Genomic DNA, 16869 nt, shown 5'->3' with positions numbered 1-16869 from the left:
GGTTCATTGTGCTCTTGTCTTGATATTTGATATTTTCTACAAATGTCTCAGTAAGTCAGTGTGTGCTGACTTTTAGTTATGTAATTAATATGTTTTGTTTTTTTCTATAACCATCTGAGCCTGCCTGGTGTGGCAAGTTTAGATAACAGAAGAGAGCCTAGATTTATATTTTGAAACAATAAAATTACATGAATATGTTCTGTGATTCAACGACTGGGTACATGTGTGCACTATGAATTGTGGCCTGAAGATAGGTAAACATCTGCATGTCACTTGAACTGGGTTTTCAGTAAAGATTATAAATCGTACATTTCAAGGACTAATGTTTTGATTTTTTGCATTCTTAATTATCTCCCAGGAAACCATGCCATGTAATATTACATTTTTTAACAGCGTCGGAAATGTTCTTGCTAAACCCTTTAACGCCATTTCAGAATCAGAATTCCTTTATTAGAACAAATGTACATCGATACAGTAAAGAGACACAATGAAAACAGTTAGTAAAGTGACATGCAGACATAGCCTATTAACCTATTAAAAATAATTTCAAGGATAAAAAGGTAGGTATTTATTTAAAAAAATTGTAGAACGTTATGAATTAGCTGCAGGATGACGGTAGTAAATACTATGATTACTAGTTTACAAGAACATGTGTATATTGACTAGTATTATATTACAGGTGTTGGGTAGTGCTATGTATCAAGCAACACAGCGAAACAATTCGACACAAGTAAAAAACAAAATATGTGTAGCCTATAATTAATTGCCTTTTATCTGTTGTGTTAATTAAACATGTTATGGATGTGTTTTAGTTTATTAATGCACTGGTTCCCCCAACACAGTAGGTGGCGTAGCAGTTTTTTATCGCGTCCAAACCGCTATGGTCCAAATAAATACAACCAAGAAGAAGCTGCGAGGAAACAAACCTACTGCGCAGGCGCACGGTACGATTCAGTAATCTTGAGGTAAAATGGCGACGGGTGCCATTTCCACCGAGTCCAAGAAAATATCAGAATTAAGAGTTGTTGATCTTAAATCCGAGCTGAAAAGAAGGAATTTGGACACTACTGGTATAAAGAGTGTTCTTCTTGCAAGACTGAGACAGGTAATGAAAAAAAAGCTGATTTATGCTTTGAATGGTCGACCGAGCTAGGGAATGCGATGCATGGTTGCTAAGGCTAACGTTAGCAACTATGACCGATATCATTCTAACGATCGTTTGTTGATGTGTTTTAACTACACCCTGGATAAACAAAATAAATCAACACCTCTCTAAAAGAAAAGGTGAAATTATGTTCTCGAGTGAATGGTTAAATACAGAAAAATAATAATTGTTATGATGCATGGCAAATCTAAGGGTGCACAACAGACATGAATGGCACGCCTGTTCTTCCAACGACGTCAAAATGAGTTTATAACTAATCCTCTTTTTTTGGCACATTAACATATTGCACAGCTTTTTAAATCAGATGTAACTTGATTGTTGACCAGCTCTAGGGAGGACCACGCACAAACTCGTTAAATGCGTTTTTAAAAGAGGTTCAGCAGAAGTGTCTTCGGTTCTTAATTTGATCACGTTGGACTAGCATTTTGTAACCTCGAGGGTATTAATGCACACGTCTTCCCTGTTTTTTTCATGGTTAGGTGAGAAGAAGTAATCTCTAAACTCACTGCGTTAGGGATTCAGAGTTATTACATTTTGGTCTTGATGTTAAAACGAAGTCCAAGTCTGACATAAACTCTAGACTTGCCTTTCTAATATCATAGATTAACAATACGTAGATTCAGCTGAGCAGATGTTATGGACAGCTTGTTGCTCAAAGTGTTTTGATAAGATTATAGTTTAAGATTAAGAAATGGTAATGTGGTTATGCAATAGTTTTTAAGGTAAGCGCACTATTGATTGTAAATCGTTCTGGATTCGATTAAAACCATTTTTAGTTCAGTCAGACTTTAAAAATAGCTTTAATTTCACAATTATGCAAATATACCATATTCAGTGTCTAAAAAATAAAACCTCACATTTTTACCTCAAAGTTGTTTCCCAGCAAAAGAGAAACCAAGAATACAATGTTGAGAGTTAGAAGGCATACAATTGTTTTTACATCTGCCTAGACCCTGGGATGGTGTTTTTTAAAAGAGAGAAAAGAAGCCCCAATAAGTGCTATCATCTACAGCCTTGAGCACAATTTGCATACTACTAGTAGATTCTATAAGATAGCACAATTTGGTGTGATTACTGACAGGCAGGGTTTCAACATCGTCTTACACAGTATAACACTACTCTCTTGGTCGTAAGACTGATGTGATGAATGAAGAAACGAGGCAAACATGAGGTCTCAGACTACTAACTGTTTTTTATCAATCTTTTTTTTAAGGCTCTTGAAGATGAAGATTGTGACACCGAGAATATTGAGATCCCGCTTACAGCTGACCCACCAACTCGCAAAGATGGGAAAGTTAAAGGTAATTTTATTTTGACTAATAGTTGAGACAGGATGCAGGCCCGGTTCTACGGGGGGCATTCCAGTTGTGTCGTTATGCACCCTCATTTGAAAAGTGAAAAATATTACATATATAATACTAATAGTAGTAATAAGAAGAAGGATATAGTTGGAATAAAATAAATTGTAATTGTGGTTAAATAAATAGTCTGTTGCATTTATTTGGTCAATTTAAACGGTAAGTAACGTTATTATGTCAGGTGCGCGTGACCTGTGTGGCTGCGCGTTCATCATCTGCAAGGTGCTTACACAGCAGTCAATGATGGACATCAGAACATGGTTAAAACAACCAGTCCTTATCGCCAGCAGTAACACTGCATCTACTGCAGGTAATAACAGTTCAGATAATGGGGACATTACGTTACCCGCGGCCAATGTCATGGAAACTAACGCCCGACTCGCCCACGGAGGCAGCTCATGGTTCAAAACCGAGATTGGCTGGAATATTCATGTAAAAAAGATGCCATCTTCTGCTATGCATGTAGACATTTCGGTTCAAGTAAGTCAGATGCCTTCACCACAACTGGCTACAACAACTGGCGCCATGCTCTTGTACGTGATAAGGGACTGGGAAGGCATGAATCAAGCAAAGAGCACATAGATCTCTTAATGTTGCTCTCAAAGTGCACCAGATTGATGCTTTTAACTTCAATATTTAAATGCCCCCGGACCCCCCTAGAGGAGGTGAGGACCCCCCTAGAGGGTGTTAGGTCCACTCCCCACTTATAAAAATAGCACTTTACCACTGCACCCTCTCTAATCTCAGATGCACCCTCAGTCATTTTGTTCTGGAACCAGGCCTGACAGGATGGCTAGAGTCAATACTTTTTTCGTTTTTTAAATGTAGATTTGTAATGTTTTTGTTTTTTTCACCATTCAGGGAAAAGGGTGGATTCTGATGCAGACACCACAGGGGAGGAAGATGTATTATCAAAGGTGACTTTTGCATACAATTCTGCTGCATAAATGTTAACCAACCCCTGTAGCACTTGTGTGTTTGCTCTCTCTTCCCCTATACTAATACTGATGCTAAAAAAGATAACTTAAAAAATAAACTCTCACAGTGACGATCATTTCAATTGTATCGTATGATACCTTGTCTGATTACCTTATTAGGAGCTAGTTTGGCAGTGTACGATTAATTGTGCTCTGAAATGGTTAACTAGGTTCCCATACTGGCAATTCAGACCTTTTTTATTAATTCATACTGGCTGAATCCTCTGACATATTATTCTGTAAAGTTGTAGGGAAAAACATATGCAGTGTGTAATACTCATCATCACTTTGTTTCTTAGCTGAAAGTGTTCTAGCTTGTGAGATTGGAATGATGCTTTAAGGATTCATAAAACAGTAGCATGTACTTTTCTGTTAAAAACAACAATGAAATATTGCATTTATTTCTTTACACTTGGTTTGCTCTGCAAATTACCATAAAATATTTGTCAGCTCAACTCTGCTTTTTTTCTTCTTCTAGGAAACTGAAGAGGATGAATCAGAAAAAGGTAAGCACACTGGTGTCCAATGTTAACATTAGGTTGTTTCTTATTCACAGCTAAGTATGATGACACAAGACTCCTGTTAGAATGAATAACCTACTAGCTACTGCACTATCTACGTCTCAGGATATGTCAAGGATATGCTTAATGAAGACCAACTAGTAGCCTTAAGTTAGTTAGGCAATTTCATTGGACTACTTAAACTTTATTAAACAAAACTTCTGGGTCCTTCCATGGATTTTCATTGCCTCTGGTGTTAAACTTTCCACAAAAAAGAGTGAAGGATCACAAACAATCTCACATTTTATTATGTCTAATGAATTGGAAGATGAAAAGAACTGGTGGATGGTTACACTTTCCAGATTACTTTGATGGACATTTTTGGACAAATGCACTCGGCAGGTCCGAATACCTCCACCACAGGATTCAAACACCTTGATGCAGGTTTTGTGAGGCGATGCAGCCTGTGAAAAGGGCTGGGATTTGTGTAGTTCAAGGACCGCAAGACTTTGTAAAACATGCGGACACCCCGAGACAGAAAGCAGCTGAAAGATCATGAGACGTCATGCATCAAGATTGCACATATTCATGCAAGCTGTCTGCAGCCCGGACAGTTGGTGTGCAGTGAAGAGATGTGACGCACAGCGTGGACTGAACGGACAGACTGTACTGTAATGGACACATGACAGACGGTTGGATTTGATGACAAATTATTCTTTATCAGTGTTCTTAAACCGACTGATAAGGCTTTGATGACATGATTATTGAAGACATATTGGAAGATATTTAAGTTTCCTAAAACTGTCAACGGACTGATAAGCTGGGGATGATTTCTTCATAATGAAAAAAAATGGAGGTTGAACTGAAGAGATGTTCCGCTTCATTTGAACTTGGAGAATTGCCACACATCATAGGAATCATCTGGAATTGCTACTGGATGAATAATGAATCAAGTACTTAACATCTGTCAAGAAATGAAGATCACTGCATCAGCCCCTGGATCAGCGAAGAGTGTGTGTTGTGTGTCTTCCTGTGGTGTCTACGCCCTTGATGACCATTAACACTAAATGTGCTTTCTATTCTACTTTTTAGGTCAAACTACATGCAACATGTCAATGTTAAAGTTGTGTTTTGCCATGTTTATCCTTGTTAAATCCCTCAGATGTAACTGATACAGATGATGGTACTCGTGAAAATTCTAAGCCTGAACCCCGTGAGGACAGCCTCGCTCAGCCAGAGGCTGATCCCGAGTCAGAGGAGGCGGTGGCGGCTGAGTCTGATTCAGAGCCTGAGCCAGAGGTGGACGCAGACGCTGAGCCAGAGGTGGACGCAGACGCTGAGCCAGAGGTGGACGCAGATGCTGAGCCAGAGGTGGACGCCGTGCCAAAGGTAGATGCAGATGATGAGCCAGAGGTAGATGCAGATGATGAACCAGAGGTAGATGCAGATGATGAGCCAGAGGTGGATGAGGACGCCGACCCAGACATGGATGAGGAGGCTGAGCCAGAGTTGGACACCGAGCCAGAGGTGGAGACGGAACCAGAGGTAGAGCCCGAGCCGGCTCAGATGAATGCTGTTGCCAAGAATTCCTCTAAAGAACCTGAGGACGATCACATGTCCGTCCCAAACCCAAATGATGATGCCATCACCCTAGATGTCGATGGTGATGATCTCCTGGAAACAGGTAAACATATGAAACTTCCAGATCCAGAGGCCGAGACGGGCAATGATGAGCCAGAGGCCTCTGCTGAGACGGGCCCAGACGATGACATGAAGGCGGAAGAGAGCGATGGTCACAAAGATGGTAAGAAAGATGATGGATCCAGGGGTGAGCTCACGAAGAAAGACAGCAGAGAGGCCCAGAAGAAAGCCGAGACGGGAGACAAAGAAAAGGATTCTGGGAAGAAAGGCCCCTCCACTACTGGGGCATCAGGTCAAGCAAAGAGGTTTGTCTTTCTATGTCAGTTCTTTGATACTACTACCAAGTCCAGCTCACTAAGAACGCAACATTGTGGGTAGCCTCAAGATTTCTTTTGCCATAAGGGAAATGTTCACAGATGTACCTAATCCTTCCATATACTACTTTGATTTGTTTTTCTGAAGTTGGTTACATGTTTTACATTAACCAGGAGCTGAGAAAACACCTCTTATTTTGTTACTTTGAGCTTTTCCCGCTGGTTTAAAGCCATTTCCAGTTTCTACACCAGGCATTGTAAAAGAGCATTAGTCCCCGTGATGGCAGTTTTTTTTTTTTCCTTTTTGGTCAAATGATTCGCTGTGAAGTTGATCAAACTCCGAAGATTTCATTGGTCCAGGGATTAAATTGGCTGTCAACCTGACCCCTCTCACCACTGGAAAAGCAATGAAGCCTTTGAAACATTCGTTCAGATCCACGCCTTGCCCACAGGATTTTTTTTTTCACGAGAAGCACAACATGTGGTGTTTTATTCCACTAGATGTATGCTTATCACCTAACACCTTTTCTTTACCTTTACTAATTGTATCTGCTTGTTGTTGCAACCTTTGCTTTATAGCTCTTCAAGAGACAGAGATGGAAAAGATGAAAAGGGTAAGCATTGTGTCCAAATGTTAAATCCCAGGAACACTTTTTTAATTTTATCCAACTTAAAACAATATTTTTCATTCCCTATGCCTCCTGTATGTGATTTGACAATCATCTGTATCCAGGAGTCGACGGCAGCTCTTCTCGCAACCTATGGGTGAGCGGCCTGTCGTCAAACACCAAAGCAGCTGATCTTAAGAACCTGTTTGGCAAATATGGGAAGGTAAATGACGTGTGCACGTTTTTCTTGGAATTCTCTTGGAACGTTATGTTCAATGTTGGAGAAAAAATGTTTAATGAAATGTGTTACCAACAGGTTTTAAGTGCTAAGGTGGTGACAAACGCTCGCAGTCCCGGTTCAAAGTGTTATGGCTTGGTGACGATGTCCTCCAGCACAGAGGTGACCCGGTGCGTCTCCCACCTCGACTCCACAGAGCTCCATGGACAGCAGATATATGTTGAAAGGGTACGTTAGTTAGCACAAGGAGTCAACATTGTTCAACCTTGATTGATCTAATGCAACACTTTTCTCTCATTGAGAACCCGTGGACTTGTTCCATTTATATTTCACTGCTGTTTTTACAGGCCAAAAATGATCCATTCAAAAAAGAAGGCTCAAAGAAGGAAGCGGAGGACAAAGCATGTTCCAGCAAGTCCAGTGAGAAGCGCAGTTCCACAGGCACCAAACTGACGAACAAGTAGGTGACAGAAAAAGTAAAAGTGAATCCTTTGTTGATTGAAATCACATTTAACCATTTGTTCTCCTTACGTGCAGAGTACAGCCTCCTTACAAAAAAGAAGACAAGAAATTGGATAAACAACCTGAAAAGGACAAAGATTTATCAAAGAAAATGGATGCCAGAAGTGGAAAATCTGACTCTGTTTCATCCAACTCGGGGCAAGATTCTTTCAAGAAAGATGACAGAAAGCATGGGCGTAGGTTTTATTCCCCTTTCTCTCTCATTTAAAGATTATGATTGGAGTCATTCAATAAATATAATTCTGTTCTTTCTGATTGATTTTTTTTTCCAGGGGCAAAAAGCCCAGGCAAGATGCCATTCGTACATCATCCCAATAGAGATTCTAACTTTGGCAGAATGAGACCTTTCAGAGGTGGAAGGTATTTTGAAAGGGTAAGACTTTTAGTTGCTTCATCCATTTTGCAAAGCATATTTTAAATGTACTATCAAAGGATGTTAAATAATATTCTGTTGATTGATACGATTATTTGTTGTGTTTTTACAGCCCTTTGTCAATATGAATGTTCAAAGGCGACCAAAATGGTTGATTCCTCCGGAAGAGGTATAAAACTCCACATGTAGCTTAGTATTCACTTTTACCATTATTTACCTTTTTTGAGCTCTTTAAAAAAACATATATATTTTCTCCCCTTCCAGCTGGAGATGATTAGAGACAAACCGCGTCCTTTTTTTAACAAGGGGGAAGAAAAAGACATCCTACCTTTTGAGAAGATGAAGGAGCAGAGGATGCGTGAACGGGGAGTTCGTGTGGAGCGAGCCCGCAGAGCCGTGGAGTTGCGCAGGTAGCTGCCATGGCGCATAATTCATACACATTTAGGAGGTTTACAATAGATTGTTTTATTTATTGTCTTTAAAGTTCTAAGTCGATGGATGTTTTTGGGTTTTAGGCGGCGGGAAATTGCTGAACAAGAACGCAGGGAGCGTGATCGTGTCCGTCTGTTGCGGGAGCGCGAAGAACGAGAGAACCTGCTCCGGGAGCGCCAGAGACTAGAATTGGAGAGACAAAAACTGGAAAGGGAGCGCTTGGAGAGAGAAAGGCTGGAGAGAGAGAGAATCCGTATTGAGCAGGTAGAGAGAGAATAGACATAACCACCTTCTTTCCCCGGATGAATCTTGGGTCTTCTCTCAACTGTATATCTCAGGAATAAATTATTTTAATAACAACTATTTTAGTACAGAATGTAGCAGTAGAAAAAGGGACAAACTATTTTTAGAATGTTGTTTAAGCCCCCAGAGTGATACATACCACTTGTAATTGTTCAATAATTTCTGCTTCCCTTAGTAAGTGCTTTTTTAATATTACCTATTTCAGGAACGACGTAAAGAGGCAGAGCGCATGGCACGTGAACGTGAGGAGCTGAGGAGGCAGCAGGAGCATCTCCGTTATGAGCAAGAAAAGAGGAACAACCTCAAGAGGGGCCGCGAGGTGGAACACGGGTATAACAATTATATATTGTACCTCAGCACTTATAATTATGACCAAAGTTGTTGGACTTTAGTGGAGACTCGTTAGGAAGTGGTTTAAAACTTGAATTTTTAGCCTCCTGTTTGTTGCTTAGAAATAGTAGTTCTTCCTATTCCTGCAGCTTCCCTTAGGTGCATGTGCTATGTCAAAGCTCTCAATAGTGAATCTAATATTTACTTTGTTCAACACAGTGATGCAAATTAGTCAACAGTACATCAAAGTATATATTTTTAAGCCTGCATGTTCAATAATACCAATTATTTTCAAAGTTTGGTTAGATGAGTCATTAATTTCTTCAAATATGAAACATTTCCAAGCTGTCAATCTTCAAAAGCATCAAAACAATGAATTATGTTTTAATATTTCAGCCGGAGAGACGATTCGTATTGGAATGGCAACAAGAAAATGCAGTCCGAGTCCGATGTCCGTTTAAACCAGGGCTCAAACTACAACCGGCAGCAGAACCGCTTCTCCAACTTCACTCCGCGAGAGAGGGGGCGCTTTCCAGAGGCCGCTGCTGAGCCGTCCAACACCTATGACAGGTACAAGAGTTAAAAGTATTGGAATTGTAGTTGACAGGTACAAGAGTTAAAAGTATTGGAGTTGTAGTTAACTGTAAAACTCCAGTGCAAATGTATTCAGTTAATAATTAGATTTTTATAGCGCTTTTCCTAATGCTCAAAGACGCTTTACATAAATCAGAACAGAAACAGTACAAAGAAAACAAAAAATATAAACATTAGTTCTAATCCAGGTGCGAGTAAAATGGGGGGTGGTTTTGAACAGAGTTTGAAAGCGTGAGTTTTGAGAGATTTTTTTTGAAGGATTCAAGAGTGTTGGACTTTCGGATGTGACTGGGAAGGGAGTTCCAGAGGGAGGGGGAGGCTGCAGCGAAGGCCCGGTCACCCCAGGTCCGGAGCTTTGATGGGCTGCAGTCGGTTAGCTTCAGCAGAACTGAGGCAATGGGTAGGGGTGTGTGGTTGGATTTGGTCAATGAGGTAGGGGGGGGGCAAGGTTGTTGATGGTTTTTGTAGGTGAAAAGTAATATTTTGAAGTCAATCCGGTGTTTGATGGGGAGCCAGTGGAGGATAGGGGTGATGTGGTCGGAGCGTCGGGTGGAGGTGAGCATACGGGCAGCTGAGTTTTGGATATATTGCAGTTTATTGAGGATGTATGCAGGTGAACCAAAGAGGATGCTGTTGCAGTAATCCAGTCGGGATGTAATGAAGGCATGGATCAGATGAGGGAGGTCTAATGCGGGCAATGTTCTAGGGGAAGAAGGCGGTTTTTGTGATCTGGTTGATGTGAGGGAGGAAAGTGAGAGCGGGGTCGAGGATGATGCCAAGGTTACGGATTTGTCACAATTTAGTTTCAGAAAGTTGCTTTGCATCCATGTTTTGATGTCAGTGAGGTAGTTGGTGAGTTGGAAGTGGGTGGTTGCAGAAATAGTTTTTGTTGAGAGGTAGAGTTGGGTGTCGTCGGCGTAACAATGGAACCAGAGTTGGTGTTGAATGAGGATCTCTCCAAGTGGGAGGATGTAAATGATGAAAAGCAGGGGACCAAGTACAGAGCCCTGGGGGACGCCGTGAGTTACGGCCCCTACACACGGCGGCGTGCGTTGAAGCGTCGACGCTTCTGCCCATTCACTTCGAATGGGGTGACGTCACGCTTCGCCGAACTGCATTGTGGGAGCAAAGCTTAGTTTTGCTCGCTTCAAAAGTAGAGCAATGTTCTACTTTTGAAGCTTCGACGGAAGCGTCAGCCAATCAAATCATATGCCAGTACAAGCTTTAGCCAATCAAACCGCTGCTTGTGTGTCCGGGGCGGGAGATTCAGTTGATTGGTTGTTGGTCTAGCTTCAGACATGCCCGCCGGCAAGCGTTAACGCACGCCGCCGTGTGTAGGGGCCGTAACAGAAGCGGTGGGGGATTTGCAGTTGTTGATGGAAATTAATTGTCTTCTGCCAGAGAGATATGATTTGAGGCAGGAGAGGGCACTGCCGGTTATGCCAATTAAGGACTTAAGGCGGGTGATGAGGATGGAGTGGTTAATGGTGTTTCAAAGCAGGGGGGGGATGAGGCCAGTGCACAGAGAGGAGTTAATGACTGCGGTGATCAGAGGAATGAGTTGTGGGAGACACGATTTGAGAAATTAGTCAAATTGCAGCATTAGATTTATACAAAGTAGAAACTTGAAAACACTACTACATAAACAATACTTTACGTTGAAATGTTACATTTTGATATGCATGTTGGTGGTGTGTTTGGACCTTTTTGTAGTATTACATTTTTGTTGAATAATCCCATTCTTATCTTTTGTTTGCAAGACGTAACCGGTTTGAAGGGGAGCCAGAACCAAAGAAGAGTCGCCCTACTCCCCACAGAGAGAGCTCAGGCTTTGAGCGCTACCCCAAGAGCTTTGAAACAGTCCGCAGGACCGAGCCCCCTCCTCCTCCACGCAACGAGCTCCGTGACACCGACCGGCGGGAAGAGAGGCGACCTGTGCCCATGAGGGAGGAGAGGAGACCTGTGCCCATGAGGGAAGAGAGGCGACCTGTTCCCATGCGGGAGGAGAGGAGACCTGTGCCCATGCACGACCGCCCGATGGGAGCCAGGGCTGCGATGCCTGGCATGTCTCACAACCGATCGCCCCGGGATGGAGGGCATGGGTGGAAGAGTGATGGTGGCATTAACTCCAATAAGGGAGATATACGGTAAAACATATTTGCGATTTTATGAAAAAGAAGGATCATTAGTTGTCTGTTTTTACCCTTCCACACACCAGATCAATCAAAGCTAATTATTTTTTCTTCAATGTCTCTTTTGCATTAATGCTGGGTTGAACAGAGTACCGATGCGTATGCGCCCAGAGCGACCAGGCAGAGAGGGTCCAGGCACTGTCCTCAGAGGAGGCTCCACAGCCAGCCGGGGGAGGAGCAGCTTCACTGACCGAGATGGAAGCAGACCAATGGGGATGAGCGAACAGGTCAGCTTACATTCTGACTGAGTTTTGTGTTTTAGGGTAAAAGCAGTTTGAATACATACCATTCACATGACACATTTTGACATTTAAATGACTGAAGTTCAATAAAAAATCCTCAACCACCTACAGAAGTATACCAATCGGCGCTTTCACACCGGAGTACTTTTCCCAGGAATAGTTCCGATAATTCCTGGGATTTTGCATTCACACCAAAAAGATCTGAAACTAGAACTTATTTTTGCGAACCTTTTTCTCCCCAGGAAAGTCCCTGCTAGATAGCAGGGACTTTCCTGGTGAAGTTGCTATTGGCCTGCCAGTAAACCCAAAGAAGAAGAAGAAGAAGTGACGTCAGCGGCTTCATTTGCCTAATCCTCCCTCAGGGACTTATTCCGGTGTGAACGTGATCTACTAGATCAGGGGTCAGCAACCTTTTTGATATGAAGTGCCATTTAAATAAAAAAATAAAAAAATCCACATTAAGATCACTATGCGACTATGTTGACACTATTGCCACGGTTGTGGCATGACCACCCAAACAGAAAGATATAGACACAAGATGTGTGCAAATGTATTTAGTATCCTATCCATGTGAACATGATTTAAGTGGGGGGGTGGACCTCACATCATGTAGGGGGGCCCGGGGGCATGCTCCCCCGGGAAGATTTATTTTATTATATGTCAGGAGAGAGCTCACTTCCACCTGGTTGTAGAAAAAGCTCTTTATATTCGTTAGAATAGCTAGCTAACCAGATGCAATAATCCCTGGTACCTCGCTCTCACACAAAATACGCTTGTGCCAAACACACAGCCGAGCATGAGTGACACTCAAAGACCCAGAAGTAGTTGTACTGTAATATATATTATTTTCGATGGCGTTATTGTATGACAGATGAACAGATTGCCACTGCGTTTACTAAAGACACTGCCACGCAAAAACTGAGGCATGTGTACTGCTCCTTGTACTGCAATTTTTGAAGTGCTTGAGCGGCGTTTCGGTGCGCTCCGGCAGCACTACACCACGTGATGACACGTTACGCTCGTGTTGTGTTCAAGGAACCTGTCCTTGGCCAGGAAAAACAGGCAGTCCCTTGTTTAATTCTTTTGCGGTCTAGATTTCTTGAATATTTTTCCTTCTGCGCTGCATTGCGTGCATGGCTTCCTTCTGCAGGTAACGGGGAGACGTGCTCTGGCGGCGGTCTGCTTCAGGATCCGAAAATACAATTTAAATATTTTTTACACTTATTCCACTTATTCCTAGTGTGCCACTGGTTACGGTACCGCCTGCCAAAGGTGGCACGCGTGCCTAGGGTTCCGGACCCCTGTACTAGATAGTTCCGGAACTAAAGATTTCCGGGAACTATTCCTGGGAAAAGTACTTGGTGTGAAAGTGCCTATTATGTAGTAATGAAACATTAGTCCAGTCTTGCAGTTCTTCCCTGCTATTTTGAGTCATGTCTTACTATTCTTGGAGTACACAAAGACATTTCCAGTTTGAATCTGTAGCTTGCGTACATTTAACAATTCATAGAACTCTGGTGTCCTGACTTCCTATCTCTCCTGTCTATTGCAGCCGTTCAGCTCCGGGCGGCAGGTGGTGGTGGAGCGTCACAGCAGGGATCAGGGGCTGAGGAAGGAGTGGCACAGCGGCTCCAGCTCGCAGGGCGGAGGCTACGCTGATACTCGCAGAATGGGAGACAGCCGTGGCAGCTTAATGTCCCCTACCAGGTATAACAACCGTACAAACATGTGATGATAAAACCTAATACTATGGTCCCGTCTCTCAGCCGTCTTACCTCTCACTCTGGTTTCTCTTTGTGCAGTCACTCTTCTTCCGGAATGAACCGGATTGTACAGATCACAAACAACTCCATTCCCAGTGGTGGCAACGTGGGTGGCTTCAAACCCTTCAAAGGAACGCAGCGGCAGTTCTAACGGCAACCAAATCCTACTATTTTAAAGCACCTGAAAATCTGAAGACTTTTCTGAACTTTTGTCTTTTTTTTTTTTTTTTAGAATATCAACTGATTTAGGTGGCACATTTATAGCCTCGAGGTTGATAACACTATTTGATTTTGTATAGACAAGTGTTTACCTCTGTCAATGGTTCTGCAGTTACTGTTTAACACCCCTGTGCATATGTTTTACTCTTTACTTACATTTAGGAAGATATTGTACAGCTCTATGTCTTTGTAAGTTTTCAAGTGATGTTACCAACTTCTCCTCTGAGTGTTGTATGTATATTTTCATTTGCCTAGTGTTACACTCAGTTCTCTTGTGTAATACCTCATATGTGAGTGTAAAATAGAGCTCATGAAGTATCAGGGAGCACTCAATTGGATGTTGAAAGTAATTTTTTGTTTTTTGAAAAGTCATCCCTGGTGAAGACGTTTTGTAAAGAGTAGTTGGATTAAACAAAACATGTCAACTGTAAACCGGCCTACATTGTAGCAAAACACCTCCCATAGGTCATGTGTTGAATAACATGCATATATAACATATGTGTCTCAAATAAACTGTGGGGCTTTCAATGTGTGCCAGTCCCTGAAAGTACTATAACTACCTGACTATATTTTCTCACAATTCAGCACATTGGATTACACCTCGCAGTCAAATGTCTCAAGCCTGTATAGGATTTTTGGACTTTGTATATTGTACATTTGTACATGACCTAACCATCTGATAAAAGCAGGAAGTACTTTGATGGAAGCTTGCAGAAAGTCGGAGTCTGAAAACTGGCTCACAGCTTGAACAGAAAGTTCCAGAGCATGAATCTGCAACCAGAACAATTATAACACTTTAGTCAGTGAGCATAAACCTCCAAATTGGTTACTTAGTTAACTTAGATATATCTTTTAATTAGAACTGTTTATTAATAGTGCTTGTCCTACTGTTTATTCATATCATTGAATCAACACCTCCAGGTCTGCACAGCATGCAGTTGGTTTGTCGCTCACTCTTTACCTACACACCTGTCAGAAGTGATGGATGAACCAACACATAACTGATACGAAGAATGACTTTCTTGATGATTGTCATTAGTATTATATGTAGTAGTATTGTAGTCAATGTAGTATTGTAGATTACGCTGACGTCACTTCGTCTTCTTCTTCTCTGGGTTTACTGGCAGGCCGCAAAACCACTTCACGGCGAGTACAAAAAAAAACGAGAGAAGAACTACACGGGGGAGGGGGTATAAAGCCCACCCGCTGTACAGTGTTTTCAACTTGGCGACTTTGTCGTTAAATTCGGCGGCTTATTTTTGTCAAAAGCGACTAACGACTAATCTAACGACTTGTAATGGTGTTATTAGGGACTTTTCTGGTGTTTGGAGACTCACGTATTGTTCAGCAGTTAACGAGCCGCGGGTATTGCCGTGAGCCCCTCTGCCCCTGCCCTGCCCTCACGTAGTACTCACAGGCGCTAGTTGCCTCCCGCAGCAGCTCAGCTGCAGTCAGAGCAGAGAGGAGACAGCCACACCCTCCCGCATGGAGACTGTAAATGAATTGCGCATGCGCCAAGCCGTCCTGGTTTTGAGCGGGATTTAATTGTGAAATGTAAATGTATCTTCACTGTCACACTATAATAAATAACTGCCTTTGCTTTGCATTGACTCACACAGCCTCAGTCACTTAATCACCTCGTCCACTGTGTGTGTGCCTCTCTGTGACAAGCTAAACATTCACGTAGGTCATCATGTCACAGTCTAAACTGTAATCACAAAAGTACAGAAAGGAGTGGGAATCAAACCCTGAGTTAAAGGATGGTTGAAGCCATTTATTGGAGATGACACACGGGCATACTGCCTTTATTGTAAGGGAGATTTCTACTAAAAACTATTAAAACTACTTTCTACTTTTTCTAATAGACATTTCTGATCTACTACTGTCGTCTGGATTTACTCTGGTTTCAAGTTTTGATCCTTGAAGGGGGTGGAACGTTTTTTTACCGCCATTACATGATATGCAAATTAGGCAATGACGTCATTTAGGGACTTCTGGCGACTTCTTTCCTTACTATGGAGTTGGCAACATGGCTGTACATGATATATTTAAGCAATAGCTCACGACAGGCCGTGGTATATGCTCATTATATCACAGCTAAGGGGCGTGGTTCGGCCCGACGCGAAGCGGAGGGTCGACAACCCCCTTAGCTGTGATATAATGAGCATATATCACGGCCTGAAGTGAGCTATTGCTTTTGTCAGGACGCATAGTAAAGTCTCTGTAAACATTATATCGGCGACATACAGAGTGAAAGCAATCCGAGGTGAGGCTCCGCTCGTCGCTGCCTCAGCTAGCATCTCACACCGTATAGGAACAGAAAATAGGCAATTTCAGCGATTTTTGATATAAAATGTGTTGAAATTATTGGAATCATACAGAAAATAAATGTATAGCACAGACCAGTCGAGAAATATTCATATTTATTTCATTTTATTGTTATTTTTTTTACTTCCCCTGACCGCAAGTCCCTGGAATACAAATACTGCAAAACATATGCAATTTTCTTAAGAAGAAAAAGGTTAAAGAGCATCTTGAAGGTTTTTATTTTTTCTACATTTATGCTTACACTTGCTTGAAAATTACAATTAAAAAAGTGAATGCAGGATTTGATATGTTTTACGAGACATAAGGGCAGGAATTCAGAGGGAAAGGAGCAATTTTGAGCTCTGCTCTTAAAAACGGCTTTTTTTTAAGGTCATACGTAAAACGCGTCATATTACATCACACAGGGGACACATCTCCGCTCTCTGACCGCGGGTATAGTAGAGTTGCGTTGAGTAGAGCGGTTGTGTTTTAAGGAGCTGGTATTTTTCGGTAGTTTTACATTGTATTTCACCATTTGTAATCATGGTGCAGTATTGTGTTTGTGCAGGTTGCACAAATACCAGCCTGTCAGGACATCGAGTCCACAGTAAAAAGGACCGGAGCTAGCGTTCGTTCCTGGGTGCGTTGTGCATCCACCTCCCTGCAGCACATACTCTCCACAGCTTTATCAGGAAACCGTATTTACTTTCTTCCCCACCCCCCATTCGGCTGCTTTTCTCTTCCCCTCGAAGGTCACGGCCCGTAAGACATCGTGTGGACGTTCCATTTAC

The 16869-nt window shown here is 42.2% G+C and overlaps 1 protein-coding gene across 1 annotated transcript; it reads left to right on the top strand.

The window, feature by feature from the left end:
- Positions 1–965: 965 nt before the first annotated feature.
- sltm (SAFB-like, transcription modulator) lies at positions 966–14327 on the top strand. The gene is made up of 20 exons (XM_010788009.1): positions 966–1105; positions 2379–2466; positions 3385–3440; positions 3979–4006; positions 5163–5946; positions 6535–6569; positions 6689–6786; positions 6880–7029; positions 7149–7261; positions 7339–7499; positions 7596–7696; positions 7809–7865; positions 7961–8106; positions 8212–8392; positions 8637–8761; positions 9158–9331; positions 11116–11502; positions 11636–11774; positions 13342–13496; positions 13592–14327. Exons 1-20 carry the CDS (start codon positions 971–973, stop codon positions 13701–13703), a joined length of 3225 nt encoding a protein of 1074 aa, XP_010786311.1. The 5' UTR covers positions 966–970; the 3' UTR covers positions 13704–14327.
- Positions 14328–16869: the final 2542 nt, after the last annotated feature.

This window comes from Notothenia coriiceps, unplaced genomic scaffold (assembly GCF_000735185.1).
Source record: "Notothenia coriiceps isolate Sejong01 unplaced genomic scaffold, NC01 NC01_scaffold00031495, whole genome shotgun sequence".
Classification (NCBI taxonomy): domain Eukaryota; kingdom Metazoa; phylum Chordata; class Actinopteri; order Perciformes; family Nototheniidae; genus Notothenia; species Notothenia coriiceps.
This window is presented reverse-complemented; position numbering and strand designations above follow the sequence as displayed.